Genomic DNA, 25,015 nt, shown 5'->3' on the forward strand with positions numbered 1-25,015 from the left:
CACTTTCCTCCACATCCCGACTAAATACTAAAATAAATCACGTGTTCTTTTTGGGCCAATATATGCGTCTCTTTGTTTATAACGTACTGTCCACTCTCCCTTGAGGCTTTCCCAAGTTGATGCCCAATCGACCAGACAGCCTGAGATCATGTCCGAACCTCGGATTGGACCGTGAAATATACGGTATCACCTGCAGGCGCCGGGCAGACGTTTCATTCCTCTCTCATGCTGTCATACTTTTATCTTAACGCGGGACGTCCCTCATTAATAAACAAACAGTCGGTTCAATTCATGGTTATTGCATCATTTTCAGCTCTATTAGAAGCGATTAATTGACGAAAAATCAGAGATCAGAGCATTCATCAGCAATTCATCAGCAAAGACGCAGTGCAAGCTGATAGTACTTTGGACAACTAAATTGAAGTCAAAATAATTGATGAAATCGAAGTGTGTCAGCTGTATGGGGATTTACGATTCCTAATTTACATTTTACCGGTACTACCAGTAGTAGTAGACCAACCGATAACCACAACGGAAGGCGTCTGAAGAGATGACGCGCCGCGGAGACCAGCGGAACGCACACACTTCCAGCAGGTCAGCAGGTGGACGCTTTTCGGTGGCAGCCAGACCAGACAGTCCGTGGAGGATGTGGTGAGAAAAGTTACTGGGCCCCATTTTAGTCCAGCTTGCTCTATATAGATTGACGCTTCTCATTGTGCATGTTACAAAACATTTTTGTTGTTGTTGATGATGATGAAAGGTTATACTCTATGGTTGGATTTATGTATTTTATCCAATGCTACATTAATTTGGCAGACCTACCTTGATTGACCCTCTTTCCACAAGGCCTACTAGTCTATGAGAGGCCTAATCATATTTGTATGAATATTTTGTTAACGTCTATAGGCTATAGAGATACATTCAGGTAATTAATATGCATCAACATTTTAATTTGATTACAATTATTTATTGTCAATCATTCTTGAATTTGTTAGGCTATAAAATTAATTAGATTCATGAACTGATAATAAAAAAAACTTTTTTTTTTCAATCATTTTTTAATTTGATAGAAATTGCATTCTATTATACATCCTATATGAATAATGTTTATTAATGTTCATTTGATATTAATAATTGGAAAATCAGTCTGAAAGTGAATATTTCTCCTATTGTTCATGTCCATATAGCCTAGTACAATGTGATAAAGTACTGTTATTCCTTATCCACTTAATGTAATTATTTTCTCGCCTCACTTTTCTGGGGGGGGGAAATCCGTTAAACAGTGAATCAATTTTGTCTGGCCTAATGTGGTTACATAAATTATTTTTCTTGCTATGACTGTGATGTGATGCTCTAATGTAATTTTTTTTAAATTGTGAAAACAAACTTGCAAAGTATGTTGGGTATTATTCTAATGAGCTCTGCCCCCAAACCAGTAAACATTTGCTTGGTGCGGACCAGATGCAAACCTGAACGAATTATAGACGTCAAGGCTACGTTTCACAAGTTTGAACATCACAGTACAGTGAGACACAGTTTAGTACAGTAGAGCACAATAGAGTACAGTACGGTACAGTACATTACAGTGAGTACAGTAGAGTATAGTTTAATTCAGTAGAGTACAGTACTGTATAGTTTAATTCAGTACAGTACAGTACAGTGCAGTACAGTTTAATTCAGGAGAATTCAGTACAGTATAGTACTGTATAGTTTAATTCAGTAAAGTACAGTACTGTGTAGTTTAATTCAGTACAGTACAGTGCAGTACAGTTTACTTCAGGAGAATTCAGTACAGTATAGTACTGTATAGTTTAATTCAGTACAGTACAATACAGTGCAGTACAGTTTAATTCAGGAGAATTCACTACAGTACTCTATAGTTTAATTCAGTAGAGTACAGTACTGTATAGTTTAATTCAGTAGAGTACAGTATTGTATAGTTTAATTCAGTAGAGTAGAGTACAGTATAGTTTAATTCAGTAAAGTACAGTACTGTATAGTTTAATTCAGTACAGTACAGTACTGTATAGTTCAATTCAGTACAGTACAGTATAGTTTAATTCAGTACAGTACAGTATAGTTTAATTCAGTAAAGTACAGTACTGTATAGTTTAATTCAGTAAAGTACAGTACAGTATAGTTTAATTCAGTACAGTACAGTACAGTTTTAATTCAGTAAAGTACAGTACTGTATAGTTTAATTCAGTATAGTATAGTACTGTATAGTTTAATTCAGTACAGTACAGTACAGTATAGTTTAATTCAGTACTGTACAGTTTAATTCAGTAAAGTACAGTACTGAATAGTTTAATTCAGTAAAGTACAGTACTGTATAGTTTAATTCAGTAAAGTACAGTACTGTATAGTTTAATTCAGTAAAGTACAGTACTGTATAGTTTAATTCAGTAGAGTAGAGTACAGTATAGTTTCATTCAGTAAAGTACAGTACTGTATAGTTTAATTGTAATGGTTGTCGTTGGATAAAGCGGACCAAGACGCAGCGGGGAAATCTTATTTTTTATTTAGTTGGCAAAGAAGGTGAACGAAAAATAAACACGTACACAAAGAGAAACAACGACAAATAACAGTCCTGTAAGGCTTGAAGCTATACACAGAAACAATCTCCCACAAAACACAAACAAAACACATACCTATATATAGGACTCTCAATCAGAGGCAACTAAAAACACCTGCCTCCAATTGAGAGTCCAACACCCAATTACCTAGACACAGAAATACTAAACTAGAGAGAACATAGAAATACAAAAAAACATAGAACATAACCCAAAACCCGGAAATAATAAATCAAACACCCTTCTAAACAAACCACCACCCCGAACCACATAAAACAAATACCCTCTGCCACGTCCTGACCAAACTACAATACAAATAACCCCTATTACTGGTCAGGACATGACATTAATTCAATAAAGTACAGTACTGTATAGTTTAATTCAGTATAGTTTAATTCAGTACAGTACAGTACTGTATAGTTTAATTCAGTAAAGTACAGTATAGTTTAATTCAGTAAAGTACAGTACTGTATAGTTTAATTCAGTAGAGTACAGTACTGTATAGTTTAATTCAGTACAGTACAGTACAGTACAGTATAGTTTAATTCAGTACAGTACAGTACAGTATAGTTTCATTCAGTAAAGTACAGTACTGTATAGTTTAATTCAGTACAGTACAGTATAGTTTAATTCAGTAAAGTACAGTACTGTATAGTTTAATTCAGTAGAGTACAGTACAGTTTAATTCAGTAGAGTAGAGTACAGTACAGTGTAGTTCAGTAGAGGACAGTACATTGTTGTGTCTTTGGCTATGCCGGATTAAGTGATATGATATGCTATTCTGTAAAATCCTTTCTCTGTAATTAATATTACCTGATTGAGCTAATCATGTAAATGTACTTAACTAGAAAGTCGGGGCACCACGAAAGAGTGTTTATAGAGCCGTTATCTTCCGAATAAACTCTTAAACACCCGGTAATCTTTTACATCAATAGCAGTCAATATTTAATTGTCACCTTATTTCAGTCTCATCTGAAAGTTGTAAATTCTTGGTTATCTTCACGAACCCTGGCTAACAAGTTGAATCAGCAATACAAAATGTGGTTTAATTATTTATTTACTAAATACCTAAACAGTCACACAGAATTACATCTACACAGAATGGATCATACATTTATTACAAATGATGTCATAAAGGAAAACGCCCCTGGCGGACGGAACAGATATGACGGCTGGTTACACAAAGAAAAGGGGGGTTGGGTTTTGAATGAAAGTGCGGGAAGACTGAGGAACAAAAATATTTGGTGTCTCTATCGGGCCGTAGGCAGCTATGCTATCGTAAATACAGTATCTTATGCATTCTAAATAACCGCCCATTTGAAAAAGGAAAATGCAATAAATATTTACTCTGAGCTGCGCTTCGGTGGATTGGTCGTAGATATTAGGCCGGGTTGCCCAGCAGGGATCTCTGGTCCTCTGAAGAATGTCTAGTGGTGAACTGGAGCGTGGTAGAATGGATACTCTGTCCGTCCTCTCCTAGCCCACGTTTAGCGGGCGGAGAGGGTATCACTTCTATAGTGAATAAAAGTTCAAAGTTCATACCAAGTTGCCATACTTTTAAGCTCATGCTATATTCTGGCTGGTATAGTCGAAATTCATCCTTTCGGCGTGTAGGTCGTCACCTTCCCGTTGAGATTCAATGATAATTTCGTTAGGTTCCTGTCGTTCAACCAGAGCTCACGTTGAGGTTGGCTTAATTCTGTAGGTGATCTTTGTCCTTTTAACGCAGGGACCGTAAGTCCTCACATCCTTGGAACAGGAAGTTGAATTTTCATCAACGGGTTTATATATAGTGGTGAAAGAAGGGCGCTTCATAGTTTACAACCCATGTCTGTTCACTTGGGCGGGGCCTCTGAGTGAGCAGAGTGGTGTTCTTATGACAAACCGTTCTCTCATTAAGAAGCTAAAAATTACATTTCATCTTTTCACAAATAGTTTCATATTTAAACATTTAAATTGCACAACAATTCCATGTGAATCTGATAACTAGAATGTGTAGACTTTCTCAGATACAGTTTATGTCGTCCTGTCATCAGTAATAATGTCGCAGAAGCCAACTGATCTGACATCATTCATTAAGTACCAACGCATATTTTCAACTGGTTGGATTACCGAAATATGGTTCCGTTTCCCACCTTTTGATGTTCCCAGAATATCTATGTTAACAAAGGGCTTTTCAAAAGTCAACTCTATAGAGTAGAGAGAGAGAAAAGGGGGAAAGGTATTTATGGGGGTCATAAACCTCCCCCAACAGGCCAACGTCATGACAACAGTATAGTTTAATTCAGTAGAGTACAGTACAGTGTAGTTCAGTAGAGTAGAGTACAGTGTAGTTCAGTAGAGTAGAGTACAGTACAGTGTAGTTCAGTAGAGTACAGTACAGTATAATTTAATTCAGTAGAGTAGAGTACAGTACAGTGTAGTTCAGTAGAGTACAGTACAGTTTAGTTCAGTAGAGTAGAGTACAGTGTAGTTCAGTAGAGTACAGTACAGTTTAGTTCAGTAGAGTACAGCACAGTATAGTTTAATTCAGTAGAGTAGAGTACAGTACAGTTTAGTTCAGTAGAGTAGAGTACAGTTTAGTTCAGTATAGTACAGTACAGTTTAGTTCAGTAGAGTACAGTACAGTAAAGTTTAATTCAGTAGAGTAGAGTACAGTATAGTGTAGTTCAGTAGAGTAGAGTACAGTTTAGTTCAGTATAGTACAGTACAGTTTAGTTCAGTAGAGTACAGTACATTCAAGTAAAGTAGGGTACAATACAGTCCATTATACTTAACTGTTCTTTACTCTACTGTACTCTACAGTACTCTACAGTGCTCTACTGTACTCTACTGTACTCTACAGTGCTCTACTGTACTCTACTGTACTCTACAGTGCTCTACTGTACTCTACAGTGCTCTACTGTACTCTACTGTACTCTACAGTACTCTACAGTGCTATACTGTACGCTACAGTGCTCTACTGTACTCTACAGTGCTCTACTGTACTCTACAGTACTCTACAGTGCTCTACAGTACTCTACAGTGCTCTACTGTACTCTACAGTGCTCTACTGTACTGTATTGTGCTGGGCTGTCCAAACTTGTGAAACATAGATGTTTATGATTAGTTCAGATTTGGTCCGGTTCAGACCGGTCCTTCACAATACACAACAATACACACAAATCTAAAAAGTTAAAGAATACAATGAAGAAATATATAATGATTAGGACGAGCAATGTCGGAGTCCGGAGAGTATATACAGTTGAAGTCGGAAGTTAACATACACTTAGGTTGTAATCATTAAAACTTTTCAACCACTCCACAAATGTATTGTTAACAAACTATAGTTTTGGCAAGTCGGTTAGGACATCTACTTTGTGCATGACACAAGTCATTTTTCCAACAATTGTTTACAGACAGATTATTTCACTTATAATTCACTGTATCACAATTCCAGTGTGTCAGAAGTTTACATACACTGTGCCTTTAAACAGCTTGGAAAATTCCAGAAAATGATGTCATGGCTTTAGAAGCTTCTGATAAGCTTTTTGACATAATTCGAGTCAATTGGAGGTGTACCTGTGGATGCATTTCAAGGCCTACCTTCAAACTCAGTGCCTCTTTGCTTGACATCATGGGAAAATCAAAAGAAATCAGTCAGGACCTCAGAAAAAGAATTGTAGACCTCCACAAGTCTGTTTCATCCTTCCCAAATGCCTGAAGGTACCACGTTCATCTGTACAAACAATAGTACGCAAATATAAACACCATGGGACCACACAGCCGTCATACCGCTCAGGAAGGAGACGCGTACCGTCTCCTAGAGATGAACGTACTATGGTCCGAAAAGTGCAAATCAATCCCAGAACAACAGCAAAGGACCTTGTGAAGATGCTGGAGGAAACAGGTACAAAAGTATCTATATCCACAGTTAAACGAGTCCTATATCGACAGAACATGAATGATGATTCCATATGTGATTCTACATGATTCCATATGTGTTATTTCATAGTTTTAATGTCTTCGCTATTATTCTACAATGTAGAAAATAGTACAAATAAAGAAAAACCCTTGAATGTGTTGGTGTGTCCAAACTTTTGACTGGTACTGTACTTGGTGATGTGAACATGTTTTTTTTAATGTAAGACACACGTGCAGTCTGCCATCTGAGAATCTGTTCAATGTTCTTAATCTTGACAGAAAATGGCCCCGTAGAGGATGGCTGCCGTTTTATCGGCTCATAACCAACCATGCTATTTTGTTTGTTTTTTGTCATTGTTTGTAACTTATTTTGTACATAATGTTTCTGCTACCGTCTCTTATGACCGAAAAGAGCTTCTGGACATCAGAACAGCGATTACTCACCTCAAACTGGACGAAGAGTTTTTCTTCAATGAGTCGGATGGGGGGGATATACTACTACAGACACCAGACCAGGCCCAGATCCCCGTGATTCGCTGGAAAAGGAAACGGAGGTTTCGTGGAAAGAGATCAGGGTGTCTTGTGAGGATCAGGCAACAAGTGGCTAATCTGCCCTTGCCTTCTATCCTGCTAGCCGACGTTCAATCACTGGAAAATAAACAGGACGAACTGAAAGCACGTATATCCTATCAACTGGACATTAAAAACTGTAATATCTTATGTTTCACTGAGTCGTGGCTGAACGACGACATTAATAACATACAGCTGGCGGGTTATACACTCTAACGGCAGGACAGAACAGCAGCCTCTGGTAAGACACGGGGCGGGGGCCTATGCATATTTGTAAACAACAGCTGGTGCACGATATCTAAGGAAGTCTCGAGGTTTTGCTCGCCTGAGGTAGAGTATCTCATGATAAGCTGTAGACCACACTAAGAGAGTTTTCATCTGTATTTTTCGTAGCTGTCTACATACCACCACAGACCGAGGCTGGCACTTAAACCGCACTCAATGATAAGCAAACATAAGCAAACAGGAAAACGCTAATTTTAACCATATTCAGAGGCTAAACAATGTTTGTTTAAAATTACATTGTTTACTAACAATTGAGTTGAACAAGTACATATTCTGAGTTCTGATGGGGTTCTGATGGAGTTCTGATGGGGTTCTGATGGAGTTCTGATGGAGTTCAGATGGGGTTCTGATGTGGTTCTGATGGAGTTCTGATGGGGTTCTGATGTAGATCTGATGTGGTTCTGATGTAGTTCTGATGTGGTTCTGATGGGGTTCTGATGATGTTCTGATGGAGTTCTGATGTGGTTCTGATGGAGTTCTGATGGGGTTCTGATGGGGTTCTGATGGAGTTCTGATGTGGTTCTGATGGAGTTCTGATGGGGTTCTGATGGAGTTCAGATGGAGTTCAGATGGGGTTCTGATGTAGTTCTGATGGGGTTCTGATGTAGTTCTGATGGAGTTCTGATGGGGTTCTGATGGTATATAACAATTGGACTAAGCTCATGAAGCATTTATAATAAGTTATATTCTTCAAGTGTGTAAATAATTAAAAAGTCCAAAACGTTGATGAAACAATTACAGATGGACCCTTTCAATACTCTAATTTATAAATTTCTCAAGAGCATAGCACAATTGTTTGACCCTATCATAACCCATCATTATGAGGTTGCATTATGCCATCGTTTTATAACAGGGACCTAAACCTTGTATAGCATTAAAAGATTTAGATGCACTATTGTAAAGTGGTTGTTCCACTGGATATCATAAGGTGAATGCACCAATTTGTAAGTCGCTCTGGATAAGAGCGTCTGCTAAATGACTTAAATGTAAATGTAATGTATTAATTGACCTATGGCTCTATTCAATCCGTATGGCAGAAGTTCAGCGTTACAGGGGATTGTAATTTAAAGGCAAAGTTCCCACATTAGCGTAGACTGTATTCACGGTATACGCTACATAGGTTCGGATCAATGGGAAATTAACTTTACATTTCTATGGCGCAATCTGCAACCCTTCAGTGATCCAGATTGATTAAAGCCCCTACTGTAAAAAGGGTAACTTCAGTGATCCAGATTGATTAAAGCCCCTACTGTAAAAAGGGCAACTTCAGTGATCCAGATTGACCTGTCTCGGCGGATCATACAAAAATAAAATAGACAAATAGGGGACCTTCTTTCCACACCCATCATATAGATTCCAGGGTTGTTTTTCCACACCCATCATACAGATTCCAGGGTTGTTTTTCCACACCCATCATACAGATTCCAGGGTTGTTTTTCCACACCCATCATACAGATTCCAGGGTTGTTTTTCCACACCCATCATACAGATTCCAGGGTTGTTTTTCCACACCCATCATATAGATTTTTAGTTATATACTGAACACAAATATAAACGCAACATGAAACAATTTCACAGTTCATATTTTTGGGATTTAAACTTTATTTTAACCTTTATTTAACCTTTATTTAACCTTTATTTAACTAGGCAAGTCAGTGAAGAACAAATTCTTGTTTACAATGACGGCCTACCGGGGAACAGTGGGTTAACTGTCTTGTTCAGGGGGCAGAACGACAGATTTTTACCTTGATGTGAGGCTGATTGGATGTACTGCCAAATTCTCTAAAACAACTTTGCTTATGGTAGAGAAATAAACATTACATTCTCTGGCAACAGCTCTGATGGACATTCCTGTAGTCAACATGACAATTGCACGCTCCCTCAAAACTTGAGACATCTGTGGCATTGTGTTGTGTGACAAAACTGCACATTTTAGAGTGGCCTTTCATTGTTCCCAGCACAAGGTGCACCTGTGTGATGATCATCCTGTTTAATCATCTTCTTGATATGCCACACCTGTCAGTTAGATGGATTATCTTAGCGAAGGAGGAACGCTCACTAAACAGTGATGTAAACACATTTTGAGAGAAATTATATTTTTGTGCGTATGGATAATTTCTAAGATATTTTATTTCAGCTCGTGAAACATGTAAACAACATTTTACATGCTGCATTGATATTTTTGTTCAATGTGGATTCCACGGTTAAGTTGTTCCACACCCATAATATAGATTCCAGGGTTACCTTGTTCCACACCCATAATATAGATTCCAGGGTTAAGTTGTTCCACACCCATAATATAGATTCCAGGGTTAAGTTGTTCCACACCCTTAATATAGATTCTATGGTTAAGTTGTTCCACACCCATAATATAGATTCTATGGTTAAGTTGTTCCACACCCATAATATATATTCCAGGGTTAAGTTGTTCCACACCCATAATATATATTCCAGGGTTAAGTTGTTCCACACCCATAATATAGATTCCAGGGTTAAGTTGTTCCACACCCATCATATAGATTCCAGGGTTAAGTTGTTCCACACCCATAATATATATTCCAGGGTTAAGTTGTTCCACACCCATAATATATATTCCAGGGTTAAGTTGTTCTACATATAAATTCCAGGATTAAGTTTCAGACCTGAATAAAAACACACAATCTTTCCAACAGCAAGAACATGTTTTATATTATAAGAGCATCAAATATTCACGTTTTCATATCGCTGCATTTTAATTTAACCCCCCCCCCCCAAAAAAAAAATACCTACAGTATGTGTATATATATACAGCTAAAATTCCAAATTCCATAAAATGTTTGTCATCTTCAAAATAATGCCTGCTTTGATGCACACGTAATGTACTAATGTACTGACAATTTTACAATTACTATCTCCCTCCCTAGACACATACACAACATTAGATTACTGTCCATTCCCTTATGTTGTTACAGAGACATTGTAATACAGTCCATTCCAGAGTACATGTGTTATTGTTATTAGATAGTCTTAGTACGTACATTCATGTTTATAATACAGCTTCATTCAATAAGTGCTGACACATGCAACAAGAGATCGCAATAACGTCAAGAAGACGTTTAATTTATAAACAGCCTACTTCTCCTTCCTGTATCTTTACATACGTACGTACGCCTTCCCTCCAGACCATGACAACATCTGAGGATCAGACGGGTATATACGGCGGATGAATTAACTGTACAGCGGGGAGAGAATGGAAATGGCCCTTGCTTAAAGTCTGCTTGAATGTGGGAGCATCAGAGAAAGAACCAGTCGAAGCAACACACAGAGCGTTGGGAATTACATGACGTAGTACACAGGCTGAGTCTCTGTCCGTCAACCCTGGGCCAGCCAATCAGAAAGCGGTAAGTCCTGAGTGGTGGTGTGGGGGGGGGGGGAGTTACAAGGGGAGGGGCCATGGTGGAGTAGGAAGTGTGGGGGGGGGGGGGGGGGTTGCAGGATTGGAGGAGAGGCACTGTGTGCAAAATCTTTTTGATAAAGCCAGTTATCTTAAATCCGTATGAAGACCAACTGTATGTTAACGAGTGGGGTTGTTAGCGACTCGGGCTAGTTAGTAACTGCTAGATCAAACCAGACGTCCATAGTACTTTAGTTCCAATGGCTCGCACAACCAAATAAACAAACAGTCGCATCTTCAAACAGTAGTACAAACAACCCAAAACAATAGTTAATAGCAATAGTAGCATCAGTAGTAATCTTCGTTGTCATTGTAGTTTAATCCCAACAATTCTGTCCTCAACCATGTAAATTCATTCCTCTCAAGTACAATCAATGTCCAAGATGGATGACCTGGGAACGCTGATAGGCCTAAGATGGATGACCTGGGAACGCTGATATGTCAAAGAGGATGGATGACCTGGGAACGCTGATATGTCTAAAATGGATGACCTGGGAACACTGATATGTCTATTAGGATGGATGACCTGGGAACGCTGATATGTCCAAGATGGATGACCTGGGAACACTGATATGTCTAAGATGGATGACCTGGGAACACTGATATGTCCAAGATGGATGACCTGGGAACACTGATATGTCCAAGATGGATGACCTGGGAACACTGATATGTCCAAGATGGATGACCTGGGAACACTGATATGTCCAAGATGGATGACCTGGGAACGCTGATATGTCTGAGAAGATGGATGACCTGGGAACACTGATATGTCCAAGATGGATGACCTGGGAACGCGGATATGTCTGAGAAGATGGATGACCTGGGAACACTGATATGTCCAAGATGGATGACCTGGGAACGCTGATATGTCTGAGAAGATGGATGACCTGGGAACACTGATATGTCCAAGATGGATGACCTGGGAACACTGATATGTCCAAGATGGATGACCTGGGAACACTGATATGTCCAAGATGGATGACCTGGGAACACTGATATGTCCAAGATGGATGACCTGGGAACACTGATATGTCCAAGATGGATGACCTGGGAACGCTGATATGTCTGAGAAGATGGATGACCTGGGAACACTGATATGTCCAAGATGGATGACCTGGGAACGCTGATATGTCTGAGAAGATGGATGACCTGGGAACACTGATATGTCCAAGATGGATGACCTGGGAACGCTGATATGTCTGAGAAGATGGATGACCTGGGAATACGGATATTTTGTTATGTTTTTCTTTGTTACTTCATCCAAAAATATATATTTATAAGTGTACCAGTTTTATGCAGTGACCAGAAAGTGTTAGTTCAAGAACAAGCATACCAGTATTTTCAGTAGGACATATTTTATATATTTGTGGTTTATCTTGGGTGAATTGTAAAAAAAATCATATTTTTGTGTCAGTAAGTGATAATGAAATCAAAGAACGTATTAACATGCTCAATGACTGTAACAATTGTTTTATTAGAATTCCTGAAAGTATTGATGGAGTTATGCTGATAAAATTGTTTTGCAAGTACTAAAACCAATATACTTTACAGTACACATGTTTTTTTGTGTAAACTACAAGAAATCTAAATAGGTATACATGCTTTCTATCATACCAATTACTAAATCGTGTGTAAATTGAATACTAATCGTGGGTGTGTAAACCTAATATTCTTATCCAAATGACAAATTGTACTGTACATGTTAAATACAATATTGAAGTCTCCAATTCATTAATATAAAAATATAATCACTTACATTAAAGATTGTTTCTAATGATCATGGATAGAAAGCTTTTATATTGCTGTGGGGGAAAGTCCCAAGATATTTTCATATTCTGTACTGGAATGGTTGGGACAGAAAGCCCCAAGATATTTTCATATTCTGTACTGGAATGGTTGGGACAGAAAGCCCCAAGATATTTTCATATTCTGTACTGGAATGGTTGGGACAGAAAGCCCCAAGATATTTTTATATTCTATACTGGAATGGTTAGGACAGGCCCAAGATATTTTAATATTCTGTACTGGAATGGTTGGGACAGAAAGCCCCAAGATATTTTTATATTCTATGCTGGAATGGTTGGGACAGAAAGCCCCAAGATATTTTTATATTCTATACTGGAAGGGTTAGGACAGGCCCAAGATATTTTAATATTCTGTACTGGAATGGTTGGGACAGAAAGCCCCAAGATATTTTAATATTCTGTACTGTAATGGTTGGGACAGAAAGCCCCAAGATATTTTCATATTGTATACTGGAATGGTTGGGACAGAAAGCCCCAAGATATTTTCATATTGTATACTGGAATGGTTGGGACAGAAAGCCTCAAGATATTTTCAGATTCTATACTGGTATGGTTGGCTCATTCCACTGTACCAAATATATATTCAAAGAATTTTTTTTACAAATATTTCATAGGACTCACAAGACATTTCACCTGCTGTCCCGAGTGATTGGGGGAGTGTTTATGACGTAACACTTATAGTCCTCCAGCACTTTGGATTTCAAATCATACAGTCACTATGAGGTCAAAGTGCAATGTTTCCAAACACTTCTACATTCATGTGGATGCTACCAGGATTTACGGATAATCCTGAATTAATCATGAATAATGATGAGTAAGAAAGTTACCGAGGCATAAATTATGGTGAGAGGTTATCGTGAGTTGGGCGTATGATATTTGTGCGTCTGTAACTTTCTCACTCGTCATTATTCACGATTCATTCAGGACTATCCGTAAATCATGGTATCATCCACATTAATGTAGAAGTGTTTAGAAATATATTCTATTTATTTATATATTATATTATATTTATTTATTATTTATTCTTATTTACAATAAAAGTGACTCCAAAATTACACAATATATTATTTACCATTTACTTCTATTGGGCACAAATCTGAAACACAACCAAAACAAACAGCAAATGCATCCAACAAGTTTGTAAAGTCACATGCTTGATGTAATCATTGCATGCTAGGAATATAGGACCCAAATACTAAACTATAATACACAAAAGGGAGTTTGTCCCAATACTTTTAAAATGTGGGGACTACATACAAAAAAGTGCTGTAATCTCTAAACGGATCACCCGATAGGATTGAGGTTAGCCTCCAATTAAAGATGACAGTCGGCACATTAACCTCACAGTCATCATATCATTTCAAAACCTGCTGGAGTACAAAAGAGCCACAAAAAAAATGTGTCACTGTCCCAATACACACGTACGTACATGTCACACAAAGACACAGAAAACCACTTCCTCTTCATCTCACTATCTCTTTCCTTCTTCTCACATCAACTATCAACCTCTGTACTGTCCATGAGTCATTGAATATCTTTTTCTTTGTGTGTGTTTGTGTGTGTGTGTGTGTGTGTGTGTGTGTGTGTGTGTGTGTGTGTGTGTGTGTGTGTGTGTGTGTGTGTGTGTGTGTGTGTGTGTGTGTGTGTCTTCCTCTTCCTCTTGTCTCTGAGTCTTCCTCTTCCTCTCTACCTCTTCAGTGAGTTAGTAACTTCCTCTTCCTCTCTACCTCTTCAGTAAAGTTAGTAACTTCCTCTTCCTCTCTACCTCTTCAGTGAGTTAGTAACTTCCTCTTCCTCTCTACCTCTTCAGTAAAGTTAGTATCTTCCTCTACCTCTTCAGTGAGTTAGTATCTTCCTCTTCCTCTCTACCTCTTCAGTGAGTTAGTATCTTCCTCTTCCTCTCTACCTCTTCAGTGAGTTAGTATCTTCCTCTTCCTCTCTACCTCTTCAGTGAGTTAGTATCTTCCTCTTCCTCTCTACCTCTTCAGTAAAGTTAGTAACTTCCTCTTCCTCTCTACCTCTTCAGTGAGTTAGTAACTTCCTCTTCCTCTCTACCTCTTCAGTAAAGTTAGTAACTTCCTCTTCCTCTCTACCTCTTCAGTGAGTTAGTAACTTCCTCTTCCTCTCTACCTCTTCAGTAAAGTTAGTATCTTCCTCTACCTCTTCAGTGAGTTAGTATCTTCCTCTTCCTCTCTACCTCTTCAGTGAGTTAGTATCTTCCTCTTCCTCTCTACCTCTTCAGTGAGTTAGTATCTTCCTCTTCCTCTCTACCTCTTCAGTGAGTTAGTATCTTCCTCTTCCTCTCTACCTCTTCAGTAAAGTTAGTAACTTCCTCTTCCTCTCTACCTCTTCAGTGAGTTAGTAACTTCCTCTTCCTCTCTACCTCTTCAGTAAAGTTAGTATCTTCCTCTTCCTCTCTACCTCTTCAGTGAGTTAGTAACTTCCTCTTCCTCTCTACCTCTTCAGTGAGTTAGTATCTTCCTCTTCCACTCTACCTCTTCAGTGAGTTAGTATCTTCCTCTTCCTCTCTACCTCTTCAGTGAGTTAGTATCTTCCTCTTCCTCTACCTCTTCAGTGAGTTAGTAACTTCCTCTTCCTCTACCTCTTCAGTGAGTTAGTATCTTCCTCTTCAGTAAAGTTAGTATCTTCCTCTTCCTCTCTACCTCTTCAATGAGTTAGTATCTTCCTCTACCTCTTCAGTGAGTTAGTAACTTCCTCTTCCTCTCTACCTCTTCAGTGAGTTAGTATCTTCCTCTTCAGTGAGTTAGTATCTTCCTCTTCCTCTCTACCTCTTCAGTGAGTTAGTATCTTCCTCTACCTCTTCAGTGAGTTAGTAACTTCCTCTTCCTCTCTACCTGAATGTGAATCTGTGAGGGAACCGGAGGTGGAAGTAACACAGCAAGTACTGCCTCCTCCTCCTGCCTCTCCCAGAACGCCGGCGGCCATATTGGATGACCTGGGCGCGGCCCCTCTTAAACCTGTAGTTGTCCTGGTCTGACGACCTCAGTCTGACGAGCGGTGTCCCCTGGTGTCTGGGAGGGTTTTTTTTGTGTCTCCTGACACTCACACCACCGTGCTGATGCGGTTGATAGGCTTGGACTTGGAGCTGGTGGTGCTGCCCGTCCCCGTGCTGCTGTTGCCCCCGCCAGACCCCTGCTGCCCTCCCTGGAGCTGGGGCGGCTGGCTGGGCTGCTGCTGCTGGAGCTGGTGGGTGTAGGGGGAGAGAGGGGGAAGCGGGGTATGAGGGGAAGAAGGGGGAGGTAAAGGCGAGTGAGGAGGGGGAGGTGGTATGGAGGAGAGCGGGAGGTACTGGGCGTGGCTGTGGGCGTCGGCCTGTGGGACGTGCCGGGCGGAAGGGGTCTGGGGGAGCGGGGCGGCAAAGACGAAGTGAGTCTGGTGCTGAGGGTGTTGGGCGGGATGGGGGCTGTGGGACAGGCCGGGATGGGGGCTGTGGTTGTGGGAATGAGCGGTAAGATGAGGGACGTGGGTGTGGGCGTGAGGGTGGGGCTGCGAGCGCGAGAGAGTAAGAGGGAGCTTGGCGCCTCCGCCTCCACGACCGTGAGTGGAGTGTGTGTGGTAGAGGGCGAGGGTCGGGGGCACCGGGGAGTGAGGGGAATGTGGAGAAAGGGGCGGAGGGGGACAGCCTACCCCCATGTTGGTATAGCACCCCCCCTGACCCTCTACACCATGCTGCTGCAGCTGCGGGTGGGAGGGAACGGGACCGGGGCCAGGCCGCTTGGGGACCCCAACCACGGGGCCCCTGTGGATGGTATGAGGCCCAGGGGCCCCCTGGGCGGTGGAGGAGGGCTGGCTGGGAGCGGGCCCTGTCTGGGCGTGGTAGCGGTGGTGGTGGTGGTGATGGTAGTAAGGCGGAGGAGGCTGCTGCCCTGCGGTACTGTTGTGGCAGTACTGGGCGTGCAGGGCCTGGATCTTGGAAGGCCCTCCTGGGTCTGAGTTGCTGAGGGCGGACGGGGAGTGTGGGGGCGGGCCGCCGGTGATGGGCGGGGGGACAGGTGCAGGGTAGTTTGGCGGCCCAGGTGGGAGGAGAGGGAGGAAAAAAGTGAGAGGTCCAGGGGGCTTGGTGATGGAACGTTTGCTCCCGAACAGGGAACCCAGGAAGGAGCCTCCATTGCCCCCTACCCCTCCAGACCCGCTCCCCTGGGATCCCGTCACCCCTCGGTCTCCGCTGCTGGGAACCAGTGCCGTCGTCCCAGTAGCGGTATTGTGATTTAGCCCCGGCCCACCCCCCACCCCCGTTCCGGGGCCCAGGATGGGGTGGTGAGTCCGGTAGTCTTGGATGTCATAGCAGCCGGGTGGCATTACACCTCCAGCCATGTGGGGGCGCTGATGAGGCCTTGGACTGTTAATGATGGAGCCCTGAGAGGAGAGAGAGGGATAGGAAGTGAGAGATGAGGAGAGAAAGAGAGGAGGGGAAGAGAGAGACAGAGGGGAGGAGGGAGAGAGGAGAGAGGGGTGAGGAGGGAGAGAGGAGATAGATGAGACAGAGGGGAGGAGGGAGAGAGATAAGACAGAGGGGAGGAGGGAGACAGGAGAGAGATGAGACAGAGGGGAGGAAGGGAGAGAGGAGAGAGGTGAGACAGAGGGGAGGAAGGGAGAGAGGAGAGAGATGAGACAGAGGGGAGGAGGGAGAGAGGAGAGAGATGAGACAGAGGGGAAGAGGGAGAGAGGAGAGAGATGAGACAGGGGGGAGGAGGGAGAGAGGAGAGAGTGTGAGGAGGGAGAGAGATGAGAGAGGGGAGGAGGGAGAGAGATGAGACAGAGGGGAGGAGGGAGAGAGATGAGACAGAGGGGAAGAGGGAGAGAGGAGAGAGATGAGACAGAGGGGAGGAAGGGAGAGAGGAGAGAGATGAGACAGAGGGGAGGAAGGGAGAGAGGAGAGAGATGAGACAGAGGGGAGGAGGGAGAGAGGAGAGAGGGGTGAGGAGGGAGAGAGGAGAGAGATGAGACAGAGGGGAGGAAGGGAGAGAGGAGAGAGATGAGACAGAGGGGAGGAAGGGAGAGAGGAGAGAGGGGTGAGGAGGGAGAGAGGAGAGAGATGAGACAGAGGGGAGGAAGGAGAGAGGAGAGAGGGGTGAGGACGGAGAGAGGAGAGAGATGAGACAGAGGGGAGGAAGGTCAGTAAAGTGCTGTTTTTATTTCATCATTATATGGACAGAACACACACCTCAGACATTGACGACAGATGTTAAATGACACTATTAAAGTTAACAGCTTAAAAGACATGCGATATCTATTTCAGTGCAATCCTATCAGCAACTGGTGAGGCAAACACATGCATGTCGGGACATTTCAATCCGCCACGATATCAAGCAGTAGTGGAGAGTACCTATATCAGACTAGCATACCAACACTGACCCCCCCCTCTGTATCAGACTAGCATACCAACACTGACCCCCCCCCCCCCTCTATATCAGACTAGCATACCAACACTGACCCCCCCCCTCTATATCAGACTAGCATACCAACACTGACCCCCCCTCTATATCAGACTAGCATACCAACACTGACCCCCCCCCTCTATATCAGACTAGCATACCAACACTGACCCCCCCCCTCTATATCAGACTAGCATTCCAACACTGACCCCCCCTCTATATCAGACTAGCATACCAAAACTGACCCCCCCTCTATATCTGACTAGCATACCGACACTGACCCCCCCCTCTATATCAGACTAGCATACCAACACTGACCCACCCCCTCCTGTCCCCTCTATATCAGACTAGCATACCAACACTGACCACCCCCCTATATCAGACTAGCATACCAACACGGACCCCCCCCCTCTATATCAGACTAGCATACCAACACTGACCCCCCCATATCAGACTAGCATACCAACACTGACCCCCCCTCTATATCAGACTAGCATACCAACACTGACCCCACTCTATATCAGACTAGCATACAAACACTGACTCCCTCCCTCTATATCAGACTAGAATACCAAAACTGCCCCCCCCCCTCTATATCAGACTATTATAACAACACTGACCCCCCCTCCTGTCCCCTCTATATCAGGCTAGCATTCCAACACTGACCCCCCCCCCCCCCCTCTATATCAGATTAGCATACCAACACTGACCCCCCCTCCATATAAGACTAGCATACCAACACTGACCACCCCCCTATATCAGACTAGCATACCAACACGGACCCCCCCCTCTATATCAGACTAGCATTCCAACACTGACCCCCCCCTATATCAGACTAGCATATCAACACTGACCCCCCCCTATATCAGACTAGCATACCAACACTGACCTCCCCCCCTATATCAGACTAGCATACCAACACTGACCCCCCCTCTACATCAGACTAGCATACCATTACTGACCCCCCCTCTATATCAGACTAGCATACCAACACTGACCCCCCCTCTATATCAGACTAGCATACCAACACTGACCCCCCCCCCCTCTATATCAGACTAGCATACCAAAACTGACCCCCCTCTATATCAGACTAGCATAACAACACTGACCCCCCTCTATATCAGACTAGCATACCAACACTGACCCCCCCTCTATATCAGACTAGCATACCAAAACTGACCCCCCCTCTATATCTGACTAGCATACCGACACTGACCCCCCCTCTATATCAGACTAGCATACCAACACTGACCCCCCCCTCCTGTCCCCTCTATATCAGACTAGCATACCAACACTGACCCCCCCCCTCTATATCAGACTAGCATACCAACACTGACCCCCCCTCCTGTCCCTTCTATACCAGACTAGCATACCAACACTGACCCCCCTCTATATCAGACTAGCATACCAACACAGACCCCCCCCCCCTCTATATCAGACTAGCATACCAACACTAAGCCCCCCCTCTATATCAGACTTGCATACCAACACTGACCCCCCCTCCTGTCCCTTCTATATCAGACTAGCATACCAACACTGACCCCCCCCTCTATATCAGACTAGCATACCAACACAGACCCCCCCCCTCTATATCAGACTAGCATACCAACACTAACCCCCCCCCTCTATATCAGACTAGCATACCAACACTGACCCCCCCTATATCAGACTAGCACACCAACACTGACCCCCCCTCTATATCAGACTAGCATACCAACACTGACCCCCCCCCCTCTATATCACACTAGCATACCAACACTGACCCCCCTCTATATCAGACTAGCATACCAACACTGACCCCCCCCATATCAGACTAGCATACCAGCACTGCCCCCCCTCCCCCTCTATATCAGACTAGCATACCAACACTGACCCCCCCTCTATATCAGACTAGCATACCAGCACTGACCCCCCCTCCTGTCCCCTCTATATCAGACTAGCATACCAACACTGACCCCCCCCTCTATATCAGACTAGCATACCAACACTGACCCCCCCTCCTGTCCCTTCTATACCAGACTAGCATACCAACACTGACCCCCCTCTATATCAGACTAGCATACCAACACAGACCCCCCCCTCTATATCAGACTAGCATACCAACACTAAGCCCCCCTCTATATCAGACTTGCATACCAACACTGACCCCCCCTCCTGTCCCTTCTATATCAGACTAGCATACCAACACTGACCCCCCCCTCTATATCAGACTAGCATACCAACACAGACCCCCCCTCTATATCAGACTAGCATACCAACACTAACCCCCCCCTCTATATCAGACTAGCATACCAACACTGACCCCCCCCTATATCAGACTAGCACACCAACACTGACCCCCCCTCTATATCAGACTAGCATACCAACACTGACCCCCCGATCTATATCACAATAGCATACCAACACTGACCCCCCTCTATATCAGACTAGCATACCAACACTGACCCCCCCCCCCATATCAGACTAGCATACCAGCACTGCCCCCCCTCCCCCTCTATATCAGACTAGCATACCAACACTGACCCCCCCTCTATATCAGACTAGCATACCAGCACTGACCCCCCCTCCTGTGCCCTCTATATCAGACTAGCATACCAACACTAACCCCCCCTATATCAGATTAGCATACCCTGCACTGACCCCCCCCCCCCCTCTATATCAGACTAGCAAACCAACACTGACCCCCCCCCTATATCAGACTAGCATACCAGCACTGACCCCCCCTCCTGTCCCCTCTATATCAGACTAGCATACCAGCACTGACCCCCCCCCCTCCTGTCCCCTCTATATCAGATTAGCATACCCTGCACTGACCCCCCCCTCCCCCTCTATATCAGACTAGCATACCAACACTGACCCCCCCCCATTTCAGACTAGCATACCACACTGACCCCCCCTCCTGTCTCCTCTATATCAGACTAGCATACCAACACTGACCCCCCCCCTCTATATCAGACTAGCATACCAACACTGACCCCCCCTCTATATCAGACTAGCATACCAACACTGACCCCCCGTCCTCTATATCAGACTAGCATACCAACACTGACCCCCCCATATCAGACTAGCATACCAACACTGACCCCCCCCCATATCAGATTAGCATACCCTGCACTGACCCCCCCCTCCCCCTCTATATCAGACTAGCATACCAACACTGACCCCCCCCCCTATATCAGACTAGCATACCAGCACTGACCGCCCCTCTATATCAGACTAGCATACCAACACTGACCCCCCCCTCTATATCAGACTAGCATACCAACACTGACCCCCCCTCTATATCAGACTAGCATACCAACACTGACCCCCCTCCTCTATATCAGACTAGCATACCAACACTGACCCCCCCCTCTATATCAGACTAGCATTCCAACACTGACCCCCCCTCTATATCAGACTAGCATACCAAAACTGACCCCCCCTCTATATCTGACTAGCATACCGACACTGACCCCCCCCCTCTATATCAGACTAGCATACCAACACTGACCCCCCCCCCTCCTGTCCCCTCTATATCAGACTAGCATACCAACACTGACCCCCCCTCTATATCAGACTAGCATACCAACACTGACCCCCCCCCCCCCTCTATATCAGACTGGCATAACAACACTGACCCCCTCCTGTCCCCTCTATATCAGACTAGCATACCAACACTGACCCCCCCCTCTATATCAGACTAGCATACCAACACTGACCCCCCCTTCTGTCCCCTCTATATCAGACTAGCATACCAACACTGACCCCCCCTCTATATGATTAGCATACCAACACTGACCCCCCCCTCTATATCAGACTAGCATACCAACACTGACCCCCCCATATCAGACTAGCATACCAACACTGACCCCCCCCCCCTCTATATCAGACTAGCATACCAACACTGACCCCCCCCCCCTCTATATCAGACTAGCATACCAACACTGATCCCACTCTATATCAGACTAGCATACCAACACTGACCCCCCCATATCAGACTAGCATACCAACACTGACCCCCCCATATCAGACTAGCATACCAACACTGACCCCCCCCCCCCTCTATATCAGACTAGCATACCAACACTGATCCCACTCTATATCAGACTAGCATAACAACACTGACCCCCCTCTATATCAGACTAGCATACCAACACTGACCCCCCCTCTATATCAGACTAGCATACCAAAACTGACCCCCCCTCTATATCTGACTAGCATACCGACACTGACCCCCCCTCTATATCAGACTAGCATACCAACACTGACCCCCCCCTCCTGTCCCCTCTATATCAGACTAGCATACCAACACTGACCCCCCCCCTCTATATCAGACTAGCATACCAACACTGACCCCCCCTCCTGTCCCTTCTATACCAGACTAGCATACCAACACTGACCCCCCTCTATATCAGACTAGCATACCAACACAGACCCCCCCCCCCCTCTATATCAGACTAGCATACCAACACTAAGCCCCCCCTCTATATCAGACTTGCATACCAACACTGACCCCCCCTCCTGTCCCTTCTATATCAGACTAGCATACCAACACTGACCCCCCCCTCTATATCAGACTAGCATACCAACACAGACCCCCCCCCTCTATATCAGACTAGCATACCAACACTAACCCCCCCCCCTCTATATCAGACTAGCATACCAACACTGACCCCCCCATATCAGACTAGCATACCAACACTGACCCCCCCCCCTCTATATCAGACTAGCATACCAACACTAACCCCCCCCCTCTATATCAGACTTGCATACCAACACTGACCCCCCCTCCTGTCCCTTCTATATCAGACTAGCATACCAACACTGACCCCCCCCTCTATATCAGACTAGCATACCAACACTGACCCCCCCCTATATCAGACTAGCACACCAACACTGACCCCCCCTCTATATCAGACTAGCATACCAACACTGACCCCCCCCTATATCAGACTAGCACACCAACACTGACCCCCCCTCTATATCAGACTAGCATACCAACACTGACCCCCCGATCTATATCACAATAGCATACCAACACTGACCCCCCTCTATATCAGACTAGCATACCAACACTGACCCCCCCCCATATCAGACTAGCATACCAGCACTGCCCCCCCTCCCCCTCTATATCAGACTAGCATACCAACACTGACCCCCCCTCTATATCAGACTAGCATACCAGCACTGACCCCCCCTCCTGTGCCCTCTATATCAGACTAGCATACCAACACTAACCCCCCCTATATCAGATTAGCATACCCTGCACTGACCCCCCCCCCCCTCTATATCAGACTAGCAAACCAACACTGACCCCCCCCCTATATCAGACTAGCATACCAGCACTGACCCCCCCTCCTGTCCCCTCTATATCAGACTAGCATACCAGCACTGACCCCCCCCCCCTCCTGTCCCCTCTATATCAGATTAGCATACCCTGCACTGACCCCCCCCTCCCCCTCTATATCAGACTAGCATACCAACACTGACCCCCCCCCATTTCAGACTAGCATACCACACTGACCCCCCCTCCTGTCTCCTCTATATCAGACTAGCATACCAACACTGACCCCCCCTCTATATCAGACTAGCATACCAACACTGACCCCCCCTCTATATCAGACTAGCATACCAACACTGACCCCCCGTCCTCTATATCAGACTAGCATACCAACACTGACCCCCCCATATCAGACTAGCATACCAACACTGACCCCCCCCCCATATCAGATTAGCATACCCTGCACTGACCCCCCCCTCCCCCTCTATATCAGACTAGCATACCAACACTGACCCCCCCCCCTATATCAGACTAGCATACCAGCACTGACCGCCCCTCTATATCAGACTAGCATACCAACACTGACCCCCCCCTCTATATCAGACTAGCATACCAACACTGACCCCCCCTCTATATCAGACTAGCATACCAACACTGACCCCCCTCCTCTATATCAGACTAGCATACCAACACTGACCCCCCCCTCTATATCAGACTAGCATTCCAACACTGACCCCCCCTCTATATCAGACTAGCATACCAAAACTGACCCCCCCTCTATATCTGACTAGCATACCGACACTGACCCCCCCCCCTCTATATCAGACTAGCATACCAACACTGACCCCCCCCCCTCCTGTCCCCTCTATATCAGACTAGCATACCAACACTGACCCCCCCTCTATATCAGACTAGCATACCAACACTGACCCCCCCCCCCCCTCTATATCAGACTGGCATAACAACACTGACCCCCTCCTGTCCCCTCTATATCAGACTAGCATACCAACACTGACCCCCCCCTCTATATCAGACTAGCATACCAACACTGACCCCCCCTTCTGTCCCCTCTATATCAGACTAGCATACCAACACTGACCCCCCCTCTATATGATTAGCATACCAACACTGACCCCCCCCTCTATATCAGACTAGCATACCAACACTGACCCCCCCATATCAGACTAGCATACCAACACTGACCCCCCCCCCCCTCTATATCAGACTAGCATACCAACACTGATCCCACTCTATATCAGACTAGCATACAAACACTGACCCCCTCCCTCTATATCAGACTAGCATACCAAAACTGCCCCCCCCCCTCTATATCAGACTATTATAACAACACTGCCCCCCCCTCCTGTCCCCTCTATATCAGGCTAGCATTCCAACACTGACCCCCCCCCCCCCCCCTCTATATCAGACTAGCATACCAACACTGACCCCCCCTCCATATCAGACTAGCATACCAACACTGACCACCCCCCTATATCAGACTAGCATACCAACACGGACCCCCCCTCTATATCAGACTAGCATTCCAACACTGACCCCCCCCTATATCAGACTAGCATACCAACACTGACCCCCCCCTATATCAGACTAGCATACCAACACTGACCCCCCCCCTATATCAGACTAGCATACCAACACTGACCCCCCCTCTACATCAGACTAGCATACCATTACTGACCCCCCCTCTATATCAGACTAGCATACCAACACTGACCCCCCCTCTATATCAGACTAGCATACCAACACTGACCCCCCCCTCTCTATATCAG

At 44.6% G+C, this 25,015-nt stretch overlaps 1 protein-coding gene across 1 annotated transcript in view; it reads right to left on the reverse strand.

Moving 5' to 3' along the window:
- Window positions 1-12,218: 12,218 nt before the first annotated feature.
- Window positions 12,219-25,015, reverse strand: part of LOC106594785 (IQ motif and SEC7 domain-containing protein 1) — a 148,510-nt gene continuing 135,713 nt past the window's right edge. The window contains exon 14 of the mRNA XM_045692827.2: window positions 12,219-16,946. Coding sequence (XP_045548783.2) covers window positions 15,633-16,946 — 1,314 coding nt within the window. The 3' untranslated portion in view covers window positions 12,219-15,632. The remainder of the gene's footprint in view (window positions 16,947-25,015) is intronic.

The sequence above is a fragment of the Salmo salar genome, chromosome 13 (genome assembly GCF_965601325.2).
Source record: "Salmo salar chromosome 13, fSalSal1, whole genome shotgun sequence".
In the NCBI taxonomy this organism is placed as follows: domain Eukaryota; kingdom Metazoa; phylum Chordata; class Actinopteri; order Salmoniformes; family Salmonidae; genus Salmo; species Salmo salar.